Source organism: Aulonocara stuartgranti, assembly GCF_965226115.1.
Source record: "Aulonocara stuartgranti genome assembly, chromosome: 14".
NCBI classification, from domain to species: Eukaryota; Metazoa; Chordata; class Actinopteri; order Cichliformes; family Cichlidae; genus Aulonocara; species Aulonocara stuartgranti.
The window spans coordinates 13988489-14001629 of record NC_138950.1 but is presented as its reverse complement, the minus strand read 5'-3'; the positions used below and the strand labels follow the sequence as shown (position 1 = coordinate 14001629).

At 40.6% G+C, this 13141-nt stretch overlaps 1 protein-coding gene across 2 annotated transcripts; it reads right to left on the bottom strand.

Moving 5' to 3' along the window:
• Window positions 1-3580: 3580 nt before the first annotated feature.
• On the bottom strand, window positions 3581-13067 carry map6b (microtubule-associated protein 6b). 2 transcript variants are annotated; one of them, XM_082504034.1, is made up of 4 exons: window positions 11771-13067; window positions 9400-9613; window positions 8773-8821; window positions 5244-5331 (listed from the first exon to the last, which is right to left on the bottom strand). In XM_082504034.1, the coding sequence occupies exons 1-3, from the start codon at window positions 12502-12504 to the stop codon at window positions 8777-8779; spliced, it is 993 nt and encodes a 330-aa protein (XP_082360160.1). In that variant the 5' UTR covers window positions 12505-13067; the 3' UTR covers window positions 5244-5331; window positions 8773-8776. The 2 variants fall into 2 exon arrangements, with proteins under 2 accessions (XP_082360159.1, XP_082360160.1); XM_082504033.1 differs by lacking the exon at window positions 8773-8821 and having other exon boundaries at window positions 3581-5331.
• Window positions 13068-13141: the final 74 nt, after the last annotated feature.

Sequence of the window (13141 nt, the reverse complement as noted above, 5' to 3'; positions counted from 1 at the left end):
TTCCAGGTATTTAAACTCATCCAGCTCGAATTTTATGGCATTATTTTTGTGCCACGCCATAAAATTTCAATTTGAAATAAATACATAAACTCAAAGAAAGGTGAAAGAAAAGAAAAATTGTTTCTTAATTTCTTAAAATAAATCCTCACATTTATGAGAAAAATGTATTTTGTAGTGAAGGAACAAGTCAACCCTTCCCTTTGTATCCTAAAATTAACTTTAAAAAGGTCCAATTCTAGACCTCCTTAAATGCTATGATGATATCATGATTTTGGGCTACAATTAATATTTCTTTATTGTATCAGACTAAATATATAAATATAATTTAATGTGGTTATTTACTGCAGGGATAATACACACTCCACACACACACAAATATACATTATTTTAATTTGTTCTTATCTTGTATTTACATTTTAATATCCATAAAACATAAAATAACAAGATCCTCGGAATGAATATGGAGTAGTATGGTTTAGTTACGGAGTTTCATTTAAGTAAAAATACTAATAAAATACTTCAGTACCTGCCCTGAGTTCACTTAAAGTACTATTTAGGAAAGTATAAAAAAAGAGCATAAAATAGTCACAAACATAAAATATTTTATATCATAAGATTATTCATATGCGGTTTAAATTCAGCCAGTTTAGTTTAGTTTAGATGTTGTAATCAACTTTTTAGAAAAACTATATATACATTTCTATATTAATTGATCAGCTCAGTTATGATTTTATAGTAAAAGAATCTCAACCCTGTGTTTAAGTAGCACCACTGATAACCTCGGAAAGCCTTCTGTCTTCTTTGTTCCTTCTTTGGCAGTGCAGTTAAACCACAGCTCTTATGTCTGTTTTTATCTGTAAACGCCAGACCAAACTCCTCCCAGGAAGTGACAACAACTTCTCCTCCACCCTGTCAGCATTTCCTCCAGACACAGAGTGTGAACAAAGAAACAGACCTGTACAATAAGGACTGCCGTGATCAAGCTATTTCACGTGCAGTGGACGGATTAAATGATAGCAGTAATTTTCACTGTTAAATAGTCCTCTCTTGTATAAATTCAGAAATGTTTCCTGTCAGTCTGAAAATCATCCATGCATGCAACTTTATTCTTTATTTTATTCACTTTATTTATCTGGAATGATTTTGATCTTTGACCAAAATCTCTGCATTTTTTCTAGTGTGGTTGATAATTATGACCCAGGCTTAATTATTCCCCTTCTGTTGTGCTGTACTATACTGCATTCTTACACTGGGAAGGTTTCACATGTTGTTAATAGACAGAAAAGAGATGATTTACACCTGAAGGAACTGGTTATCCCTACCAGCCTGAGAAAGCCCTTAATGCCAACAGAAACAGGAAGCCACTGTAAGCAGAAGGAAACCTGAGATCAGCCTGCAGCCACCTTTCAATCAAGGCTCACAAGGTTCACTGTCAGATTGTGCCATAGATCCCCTCCACTAGAGGTCATGATTTGCTGACCATCAGTCCTTTGTCTGTCAAAGAAATACAATATTTTCACAAGAGTGCGTGTCTCCTAAAGTGAAGTCAGTGCTACACTAATAAAGTTGCTCAGTGTTGCACAAAATGCAGGTATTCATAACAGCAGCCTTATACTGTGGTGCGCATTCAAGGTGATTCATTCCTCTGTGTTCTCAAAAATGAGCTGCTATAAAACGAATAAAGTGGGAAATCATCGGCAGTCTCTTCTGTGCTGTGAATATTTAATACAAATATTGTACATGCCATTTCCCCCACACATGCATTCAAGCCTAAACCCTTTTTACTGTCACAGCTCCTGTTTTGTTTGTGACGGTCACTGAAGTTTATTGTTTCCACCATAATGAACTTCAAAAATATACAATACAATATAATAAGAATATATAATATAATAAGAACTCTTACTTGCACCAACAGTACAATATAGGGAGGGACCATGACCAGCCACAAATGTGTTTTAGGGCAGGGGGGGTGGGCAGAGCCTAGGCAGCTCCAGCGCCATTGCTGATCTCTTATTCAATATTTCATGCTGCTCTGCAAACACGAGGGCCCATAACGACTGAATTATTGATGCAGATTTATGTCAGGATGACTGATTCACAGGAAAATGACCACCAGACACCAAAAAGGATGATAAAGGGATAAATGAATGTTTCTTTCCAGTCTTACATCTGCCCTTTCATGATTTTATTAACAGTGAGTGTTTTGTTTTCAGATGAGAGCACTTTGGCTAGCTTGTTTAAACTGAACTGAACGATGCTCGCATAAAATATATTTATGCAACCTTTAAATGGCTCTCAATTTTACCAGAGTTTGGAGGAGGGAACATCTGCAGAGCACAAACTGTAAGGTCAACAGAAAACCACAAAATCCAGACTTGAAGGAGAATGTCTCAGATTTCTCTTCTGGAGAAATGCAAACCAGCAACACTGAAGTTAAATAGCAATTCAGTACTCTTGCTTAATTATTTAGTTCGAGCCTTGGCACAGATACCCTAAGTTTTCAGTTGACTTGGCTTTCTTTGGAAATTCTTCAAGATACAAGTATCTCTTGATGTACAAAATAATATTTTAGGAGGTTAGATGTAAGTTGTAGAAAGATATTTCAAAGAAAACATGAGTAACCACACAGATTTATCATCATTTCATTTCTTCTGGACTTCCCCTCCTTGCATTTTTATGTCAGTCTACACTGGCCACTTTATAAGGTACAGAAAGCTAGTGCTAACCCCTTTTGCCTTCAGAGTTGTCCTTATTCTCGGCATAGATTCAATAAGGAGCTGGAAAAAAGGATATTTGATACGAAAGCATCACAGAGTTGCTGCAGATTAGTCGACTGCACATGTGTGATGTTGATCTCCTGTTCCACCAGATCCCAAAGGTGCTTTATTGGATTGAGATCTGGTGAGTGTGGAAGCCAGTTGAATACAGTGAACCCCATGTTCAAGAAACCAGTTTAAGATGATTTAAGGTATGTGACATGCCGCATTATCCTGCAGGAAGCAACCATCAGAAGATGGGTACACTGTGGTCATAAAGGGATGGACTTGGTCAGCAACATTAATTGGGTTGGCTTTGGTGCTTAAATAATGCTCATTTGGTTACCAATGGGAAACAAAATGTGCCAAGAAAATATCCCCCTTACCATTACACCACCAGCAGCCTGAACTGTTGATACAAGGAAGGATGGATCCATGATTTCATGTTGTTTGTACCCAATTCTTAGCCTAACTCACCAGACATGGACACGTGTTACCAATGTTTTATGGTTTAATTTCTGAACTGTAGCTTCAGTTTCATGACAGGAGTCATGTTATCTTCTGCTGCTGTAGCCCATCTGCTTCAAGGTTTGACATGTTGTGCATATTCAGAGATCCTCTTCTACATACCTTGATTGCAATAAGTCTTTTTGAGCTGTTGCCTTCCTTCCTTTTCTCTGACCTCTGGATATTTGTGATAATGAGCAGCTGAACAGGTGTACCTAACAAAGTGGACAGTGACTGTATATGAAATTTACTTAACAGGATAAGCTGTTGCATTTTAATAAACACTAAAGTCCAAATAAATTCAACAAGTCACAATGCAGGATTCTGCATCACTTTAATCAGTTCATCCAAAGCAAGCTGAGAATACAAGTACAATATCACAACAGCAGTATGACATACGCATGTCATATCATCACTTCACTCTGGTCTGACGCCACGCGCAGTCCAAACCAGACAGCATATAAGATGAGAGATATAGCACCAGAGTGTCGGAGTGCATAGCAGCACTTGTAGTGGTTGGGTCAGACTTGATGCTTAGCAGGCAGCAGGCTGAAGAGGTCAAACACACACACGCACGCACAAAAAAAACTTTCACTCAGTTATCACTCATGCACTCACACACACAGAAGCTAAAACTGGATGCAGACCCACGGTGGCTAGTGCTAGACTGGGCCCTCACACACTGCGGCCGTGTCGGCCACTGAGGGTATCACGGTATACGTCTGTGTTTACAACCAGAGAGGGAAGGCTGGGCTGTGATGACTTTTTGAGGTCATGTCACGAAGAACTCATGCGAGTTTTAGATTTTCAGACAGCAGCAGTTTAAAGAGTCCTGGCCCATTCCTTGTCCTTCAACACATCAGTGCATTCAGTGTGAAAAATGTTGAGCAAATCTAACTAGTTCTCTCTCTTTTTTTAGGCCTATTTGTCTTTTCTTTTCTTTTTTTTAAATTATTTAGCACAACTACAGCGTCACAGCTCAGAGGGGAGGGTGGAGTACAATGCCACAAAGTACTGAGTCATCGTGAAAATTATGGTTTTCTTATTAAATCAAGGGAGTGGATCTCCATTTAGATTGCTTGTGGGTGAAACCATATTGCTGGTGTGTTTATTTTACAGCTTTAATAGCCACTAGACTATGATTTTACTCACCGTATGTACCTTTTTGGTGTGATCAGAATCTATTTCTACTCATGCATTATGTTTGAGAAGGATTTAACCCTATACATTTATCTTTGAAAGCTCAATTTACAAGCTAGGATGTGACTGTGACAGACAGTCAGCTAATGAACTGAAAACAGGGTCTTGCATGCAAGCTGTAGTAATTATATTACAGTTCACTTTCTATCTCAGCAGATATCATCCAGAACAATGAAATGAAAACCAGGACCATACAGCGGAGGCACTGTAATTCACTGTGAAACAGATTATTCACTTTTCACAAAAATCCCTTCATGTGATACAGAAAAACAAAAAAAGCCTCTCTTTGACCTTTTTCTTTTTGTTTACAATCATTTTAACACTGAATTCATCATCCATTCAGACAAAGGTAAAAAGTCCCTTTCATACACACACTACATGTGTACCGATGGCTCCTTTTTAAGGTTTGCTGTCGAAACAGAACTCATAGAAACAATGTGCAAAATTATGTGCTCGATAATAGAAAGCATTTCTGTGCGCCAGAATACATTCACACACGCATAGTTTGCCGTGAAATTATTTGCATTATTCTAAAAGCTCAACATTGGTGCCCATTCAAACTATATATGACCGGACAGCAAAAACAACAGGTAAGGAAATAAACCAAAGGGAAGAGATTCGCTTCATGTGACCACGTCAGCTTGTTTTACTGTTTGCCCGCCTCTGCCAGTCTGTTGCTGATCTCTTTGCTCTTCTTTGTGACGGCTCCGCCCGGTTTGGGTTCTGAGGCGCCCAAAGAAGGTTTCTTCTTGGCTGACTGGGAACTAGAAATCTGCTTCTCTTTAGCTTTTTTCTGCATCCTCCCTGTTGTTGTTGTTGGTGTTGATGATGACTTTTTTGGTTTGGTGCGGGAAACTGGTTTATCCACCTGAAAGAGAGAAGAGACGCGAGAAGAGATTAAACGGATGTCAGAGAAACTGATCAATACTTTGGGAAATGGAATTTATTTTGTTTCCTTGCTTGGAGGATGACAACATCATCATTTAAATATGAATCTAAAGCCGATAGCCAATTACCTTGGCTCAGCTTAGCAAAAATTCTGGATAAACACCCGGCCTTATTGTTCTCCTCTTTAGACACAATCGAACACAACAAACAAATATTTAATGTGAAATCATGTTGAAAATTCAGCAGCACAAACTGCTGTCAGTTTAATAAAATAATTAATAAATATGCCACTACGGTAGATTCCTAATAAAAAAAATTGGCCTGGTTATCCACTGATCACAGATTTCTCTGCCTTCCTGCTGAGCTTGACCCACTTTTAACCACATATGTAAATATCCAGAAGCATCCAGCTCCATTTACTTAAAGTTACTGCAGGCTTCTGGAGTTTAAGAGTCAATGAATGTGTAAAATTGACTCGCTCTGTAACATGTTTTACAGCATCATGTACCACAGATTCTAACTGTGAATGGTGCATTCAATGACAATGGGGTTAGGGTTGATCTTTCCACCCAGGAGTGTGGCTACTCCACCTCTCTCAGCCCATTACAGGTGTTGCTCCATCACTTGCAAAGCCAACAACTGAGCCAATCACATTTGTTCAAACGCCTTATAGCAAGACTTTCTAACTGCAGGATGGTGCAGACTTTAACCCCAATGCAAAACTGCCATTTTAACATGTTGAAATAACAAGTTGCAGATCTCAGCTTAGAAGGGAATTCTGATGCTGATGATCAGGCATGTCGTTGACACTCTGTGGGAATATTCTAGGATTCTACATTTTATTTCGTTTAGTTTTCCACGTTTAACCAGTGGGGGTGACATAATGAAACCAACCAACACCACCACCACCATGTGGGGTGTGAGGAACTAACAGCTAATGAGGTGACAGTAAGGTTTAGACCGCTATGACTGCTAGAACAGCAGAGATGAAACCGAAGTGATACATTTTCTTGGTTTTGCTCTGCACTGGAAATTTAAAGGGTGACATGCATATAAATTAAATGTGTTGTACATTCATGTATTCTTTCCATGTCAAACTCACAGGCAGCATACTGTGTTACCATGGAATGCCACTGACCCGCGGACCACATTTTGAGAACCTTTGTGCAAAGCTAATTAACTGCTGGCTCCAAGCAAGAAAACAAATAAGCATACTTCCCAAAATTTTAAGCTAACCATTTACATCTTTACTTACTGTAGGCTAACTGATAGATTATAAATCAAGTCTTATTTTATCATGCAATACAAACCTTCTTTTATCTTGCTACTCAAGATAATTTCAGGCAAATGACACCATATGCTATAGATGATACTTGCATGATGTGGTTAGTGCAATGAAGATAAAGGTCCAAAAAATAGCACAAAAAGCGTGTTTGTGCCTTTCCTTCTCTAAAAAGTGGTTCGTGCAGTTCCTTATTTAATGAACTTTTAAGGAATATAAAGCATACATGGTATTTAGTTTATATTAGTATATGATGTTAGTATTATGCTTTATAAAATGAAGTAATTTGGTTCAACTACTAATACTGGTGGAGGCTTGACAAGCAGGCCTGCATTGGTGAGATTTGTTCAGATCAAAAGATTGAGTGGGGAAAAGTGGGTGCATAGATAAATGTGGCCTCAAGCCAGGCGCTTAGCTCATTTCTGCTCTTGAGCTGGAGTTGCCTTAGTGATAACAGACTGATGGAGGGGCTCCCAGCTTTTATAAATGAGCATCAGCGTCCAGCGACAAAGTTGCAAATCATGCTCAACTTTTGCTGATTAAATAAACCTTACAAACAATATTGTATAAGATGACAGTGAAAGGTTATTTCTGACCAAAAAAAAAAAAAAACGTGTTCAGCTCTATTTCTCAGAGTTGTGTAAAGTAAGTTAGGCGTCGCCATGGCAAACCTTGTTAATAAATTTTGTTGCCAGAGACGGTCAGTGTGGGATTAGGAAGACTATGTTACCATGGTACCAGTGTAAAATAAATAAAGAAAGGCACTGCACTCCATCAGGTTTACCAGACATTTTCAGAACAAAGTCCAGATTAGATTTAACACTTTAAATATTTTTGCTTCTTAATGTTGATGACGTGGGTCTCAAAGAATACAATTAGATCCACATGGCTGTGTCACACTGACCTGCACACTGCTGCTACACTAATCAGACAGAGGCACAAAGGATATCAAAAATGCACTGCCATATTCCTAGTATTCCTCTTTATAATCTGTATGCCAATTCATGGTCAGCCATTGCATGAAGAAAAAAGAAAAGTGCCATCTTGCCCAGTGTTACTAACACAATAGAGCATCAAGGAATGTTTTCTAGGTCCACTGGTGCAACAAATGTTTTGATTTTTATCTGATACATGTTGATAGCATCTCTGCTTCATTGTTTCCTCCAATCCCATCCTTTTTTTCTGTTTTTTTTTTTCCCAAAACCCCATGATGAACTGTTAAAACTACAAATCTCCACAAAAGGTAGTGGCTGGTGCAGGCTGAGAAGTGGGCAAACAGTGAACAAATAACTTTGGGAGGACTGCATCTGGCCACTGGGTGATAAATGTGACTGAGGCTACGTCCACACTAGCCCGGATAAATATGAAAACGGTGTTTTCGTCTGAGAACGCTCCGCATCCACACGATCGTTTTCAGTCGTTTTCACATTGTTGTGCGTCCACATTTGGAAACGTCTGAAAACGCTTACGTTCCAGTACTGCGCATGCGTGAAACGCAAGACGATTCGACCTGCCTCATTTCTGTCTGCCACTTATTTACTTTTCGGCTCTTTGAAACGTCGCGGCAAAATGTCGAGTTTTTTAAATGGACTAACAATGAGGTGGAGTTGTTGCTGCGAGTAACACAAAAGTACAAAGTTGCAAAAGCGATTGACAATTAAAGAATTTGAAGAAAAGCTCTCTGGAGCATGTACAAACTGATATTAATCTTTAATAGGGCTGTCAAAATTGAGCGCAAACAAAACAACTGCTGTATAATGCCCTCCGCGATCTTAGTTTAATTGGTCACATGACTGCATCACATGACTAAAATGTGCTGTCGTTTTCGAAAAGGTTCGCTGTCCACAGTGTGACGCAAAAACGGCGTTTTCAAATGTTTCCGCTTTGGAGAGCGTTTTCAAAACGCTGCATTTTCCTTGACCGAAAACGCCGTCTCAGCGTGGACGGAAGGCCAAAACGGAGAGAAGAAGATGCGTTTTCACAGGAAAACACATTAGTGTGGACATGGCCTGAAGCTCACATTAGCCAAGACGCATACTGTGTGCGTGTGTGTGTGTGTGTGTGTGTCAGTATGCATGTTTTGGCCTTATCAACTTTGAGGTCAGCCTCCATGCCTTCTAGAAGAAACAGAGAACACACCTGACTACAGCAGATTTAGAACAGAGCTGCTCTCAGTCTCTGAGAAGTCCTACAAGAATGAGAGAAGGAGTGGCCACATGAACACACCACTGTAGACACATGACTAACCAATTCAAACCCATTACATGCAAAAAGATCTTACCGTATGTGGGGAATATCTTCAAATAATAGGTTGGTAAAGGGATTACGTCATATTACCATACTCTAATGATGGAATGTCACTTTAGCTTCTGAAATCGATGCAGTGACCATTTTACTATTCATTAGCATATACATATACAGCTTGCTAAATACACAGTATGTATGCTGATTAGCTGAGCGTAGTGTAGCAGAACCAAGTAGCAATGACAAATGCACATCATGTAATTAAAAAAGAATGTTGACACATAAAACTGTTCTAGTTTGTGTTTATGGGGAGTTAGACCACATGCCATTAGGCACTTCTTGAATATTTTGTATAATGAGATAACACTTATGGGTTTCAGTGAGTAAGAACTCAAATCACGAAATACAAACTCTAGCATACAGCCGGGTTAATTTAGGTTTGATATGTGTGCAATTACAAGAAGTCAAAATGGAGATGGAGAGGTATAGTTTCTGCAGATTCGTGCGTGGACGTCATCTCACCTTGGCAGGCTCCTTGCTGGGTTCGCTATACAGGCTGCGTATCCTCCTGCGCTCCAGCAGCTTGTTGTCCGTTGGGTGAGCCTTCACCTGCTCCCCCTTGAATGTGGCACTATAGCTGGTTTCCAGACTGGTCTCCTCCCCAGGGGGTTTATACTGGGATGGAGCTTTGATGGGCTTCACTGGCTTCACATCCTTATAAGCCTTGAACTCAGTCCTAAGAACAGTGTAAATGAGATTTTGATTTATTTATTTTTTATTACTGAATAGTTAAGAAAAAAGATAAAATCAGAGTCATTAAATCAACTGACTCCCAAATAAACTGAAACCTGGTCAATGAATCAATTGTTAAAACTGTACACAGCTGTGGTGCTCCTCATACAACATTAAAATTAACAGCTAGCCAAAATTAAGCATTGAATTGAGAGAAGAGCGGCCACTGATTATACTGTAAAGACGGAAGATTTACAAATAATGATGATAATAATAATAATAGTAATAATAATAATGATAAAAAGCTTTCTATGAAAGGTTTGCAAGGTACAGATTATCCTTGGCATAGAGGCCTAGGATAATTTGACATCACCACTAGAGGCTATCCTCACTTTTATGTCATGTACCAACCATCAGACATGTACACTGTATTCATGTTGATTACAGCTCAGCTGCAGGTTCTGCAGGACTGTCAGTTTATTTTTAGCAGTCAAATCAAAATTTGACCTTCAGATTTATTGTCCACGCTCTGCAAGACCGGGAAGGGGCAACACGTGCTTTCTTTTCAGGTACATGTAGACAAGAAGTGGACTCGTTGTGAGACACCGCTTACACATGTTTTCTATTACACAGCAGGAAATTAATTAGGAATTCTAATTCAGATTATTATTACTATTATTGTTGTTATTAATTATTATTATTATTATTATTATTATGACCCTGAAAATAGTTTTTGTTTGTTTTTTTAATAAATGGGAGCTGTTATTGCAATGTGTAACTGTGTTTTATTCACTGCACAAATGAAAACTTCCAGTTTACAACTCAGACATTCAGAAAGCAAGGTCATTTATGCATACAGTCACTTTATTAGGTACACCTTGGTAGCACCCAGTTGGACTTCCTTTTGCTTTCAGAACTGTCCTCATTCACTGTGGCATAAATTCAATAAGGTGAAATTATTCCTCAGAGATTTTAGTGATAGCATCAACCAGTTGCTGCAGATTTGTCAGCTGCCCGTCCATGATGCAAATCTCCCGTTACACCACATCCCAGGGGAGCTTTATTAAATCTATTAGATTGAGGTCTGGTGACTGTGGAGCCCATGTGAGTACTGTAAACTCATTGTCGTATTAAGAAAAAAAAAAAAAACAACAGTTCGAGATAATCTGAGTCTTGTGACATTTGTGACATTATCCTGCTGGAAGCAGCCATCACAAGATGGGTACACAGTGGTCATAGAGAGACAGACGTGGTCAGCAACAGTACTCACTTGGTAAGGGGCCCAGAAGGCAGGATGGATCCATGCTTGTTGCTAATGCCAAATTCTGAGCCTACCATCTTAATGTTGCAGCAGAAATCGAAGCTTGGAGTGGACACTGTTTTTCCAGCATTTATTGTCCGATTTTAATGGAGGCTATAAAAACTCAAGCTCATTAAATTTATCATTCTGGCAGCCATTTGATTGGCTGATTTGATATTTGTGTTGATGAGCAGTTGAACAGGTGTACCTAACAAAGTGGCCAGTGAGTGTGTGTTCTGGGTTAGAGACAGAAGCCCTTCTTTACTCTTGTATACATGGTTTACTCCTTCATTGGTTTCACATTTTAAAATTCTCATGATCCAAACTGTTTCTACTTCACTGCCTGCAAAACACAGTGAAGTAGACTAATTCAGTTTTGATCTGTAATGAGCTTTTCTCCATGAAATTTCTGTGAAGCATGTCTTCTCAACTTGCATGCCTCGTCTACTCAAAATTGGAGGAAGCCTGAGCAGAAAAAACCCTGTTAAGACACACATGATTACATTCAGATCCTTTTAGTGGCTTTACTCATTCATGGCCCATGGCATTGATTTGGTAGTACTCCCAGGAAGGCTGAAGCAGAAAAAAAATCAATACTGAACCTTTATCTGTAGCAGTGTCAGTTTACATCTGATATCACTGGAGATTGCAAAAAGAGACCCTTCAATAGCCTACCAAAAAATCCTCTAGTGATTTTTGGGTGACAGCTGAAGTGCTTTCAGGGATGCTGTGCTTATTCCTGCTAACACCCTCTGCTGCTACCGAGTGCACAGTAACAATTACAGAAAATCAAACATGTAAAGAGTGTAGAATAAAAAGTGTTACCTTGAACAGCGCATTGTCACAGCCTTACACTCTTACCTGTAGCTGCTAGAAGTCGACATAACCTCCTTTATCTGCCTGTTCAGAGCGTCTGCAGCCGCTCTGCCTTTCCTCTGCTCCGCGCTCACATCTGCAGCCACCTGTCCCTCCGTCTTCTCACCTGTTTTCCTCTCTGATGACTTTTCCCTCTTCACGCTTCTCTTGACCACCTCCTGTGACTCCTTCTCCTGCGTCTTCTCCTCAATCTCGCTCTTCTCCACGCCGCTCTCGACCTCGGCGGCCACCTGCTCCTGCTTACCGCTTCCTGCGCTCCTTTCCGGACCGCCGGCGGTGGGGCTCGATTTGGGGATCCATGGGTGGTCGTGCTTCTTCGGTATAGGCCAGGGCTTGTAATCCTTCTGATACTGAGTTTCGTTGTTGAAAGGGGCCGGCGATGGCTGGTACTCGTTTCTGGGCTTGCAGCTGGCCTCGGGGCGCACTCTCCACGCCTTGAAGTCTTGGCGCATGACGGACGCAGTAGAGCCATCTTTGCCCGCTGCGGCACCCGTCGCGGGCGGTGCCTTCCCAGCCTCCTGCTCGCCGGGATGGGGCTGGGTTTCTATGGCAATGGCACCGGCCTTCTTCAGTTTCGGCTGCGGATGATGGGGCACATGCGGTACGTCGGCCACGTCGGAGTATCTGGCGAAAACCAAAGGCACCGCGATGTCTGCTTTATCCAGCTCGGACCAAAAGCGATTGATGCAGCAAGCACGCGTAATGCACGGCCATGCCATAATGTTCGATTCTAGGAAGCTGACCAGAGAAAGATGCTAAAGGGGAAGGAAATAAATCGGGGATAAACACGTAAATAAACGTCCTACTCACGACTCGAACCCTCTTCGTTTTTTGTCCAGTCAGGATTACTCTCGCGTTATGCAATTCCGACGAGCAGATCTAATCTTTGCCCGAGACTTACGGGAGAAGCGCCCACACGCCCCCCTCTCTGCCTCCTCCTGCAGGATGTTTCTCTTGTTCAAGTTTCACAGTTTGGGGGCTTGCTGTGGAGTGTATACATTGCTGTCTGGTTGCGCATCAAAGCGACCCCACCCACATTTGTGTGCTCCTTCGACAGTCAGGGGGTCTGCACTGAGTATGCACGATGAACTATCACCTGAGCTCGTCAGCGTCTGGCCAGCAAAGAGGGAGGAGACACGGTTAACCCCAATGCTGCCATGTCACAAACGTAAACCCACAGTGGATGCAAGCCTCGTAGAAGCCTATTGTTCCGTTTTTAGGAAATGGCCGAAAAAAAAAAAAAACGTGGCTGAAAATCAGAACAAATAACACGAAATTAACATCAAGTCAAATCCCACTGAATGCAGCGGCCATGATTAAAGTGGGGACGAGATGCAAAATCTGATGACGAAATAT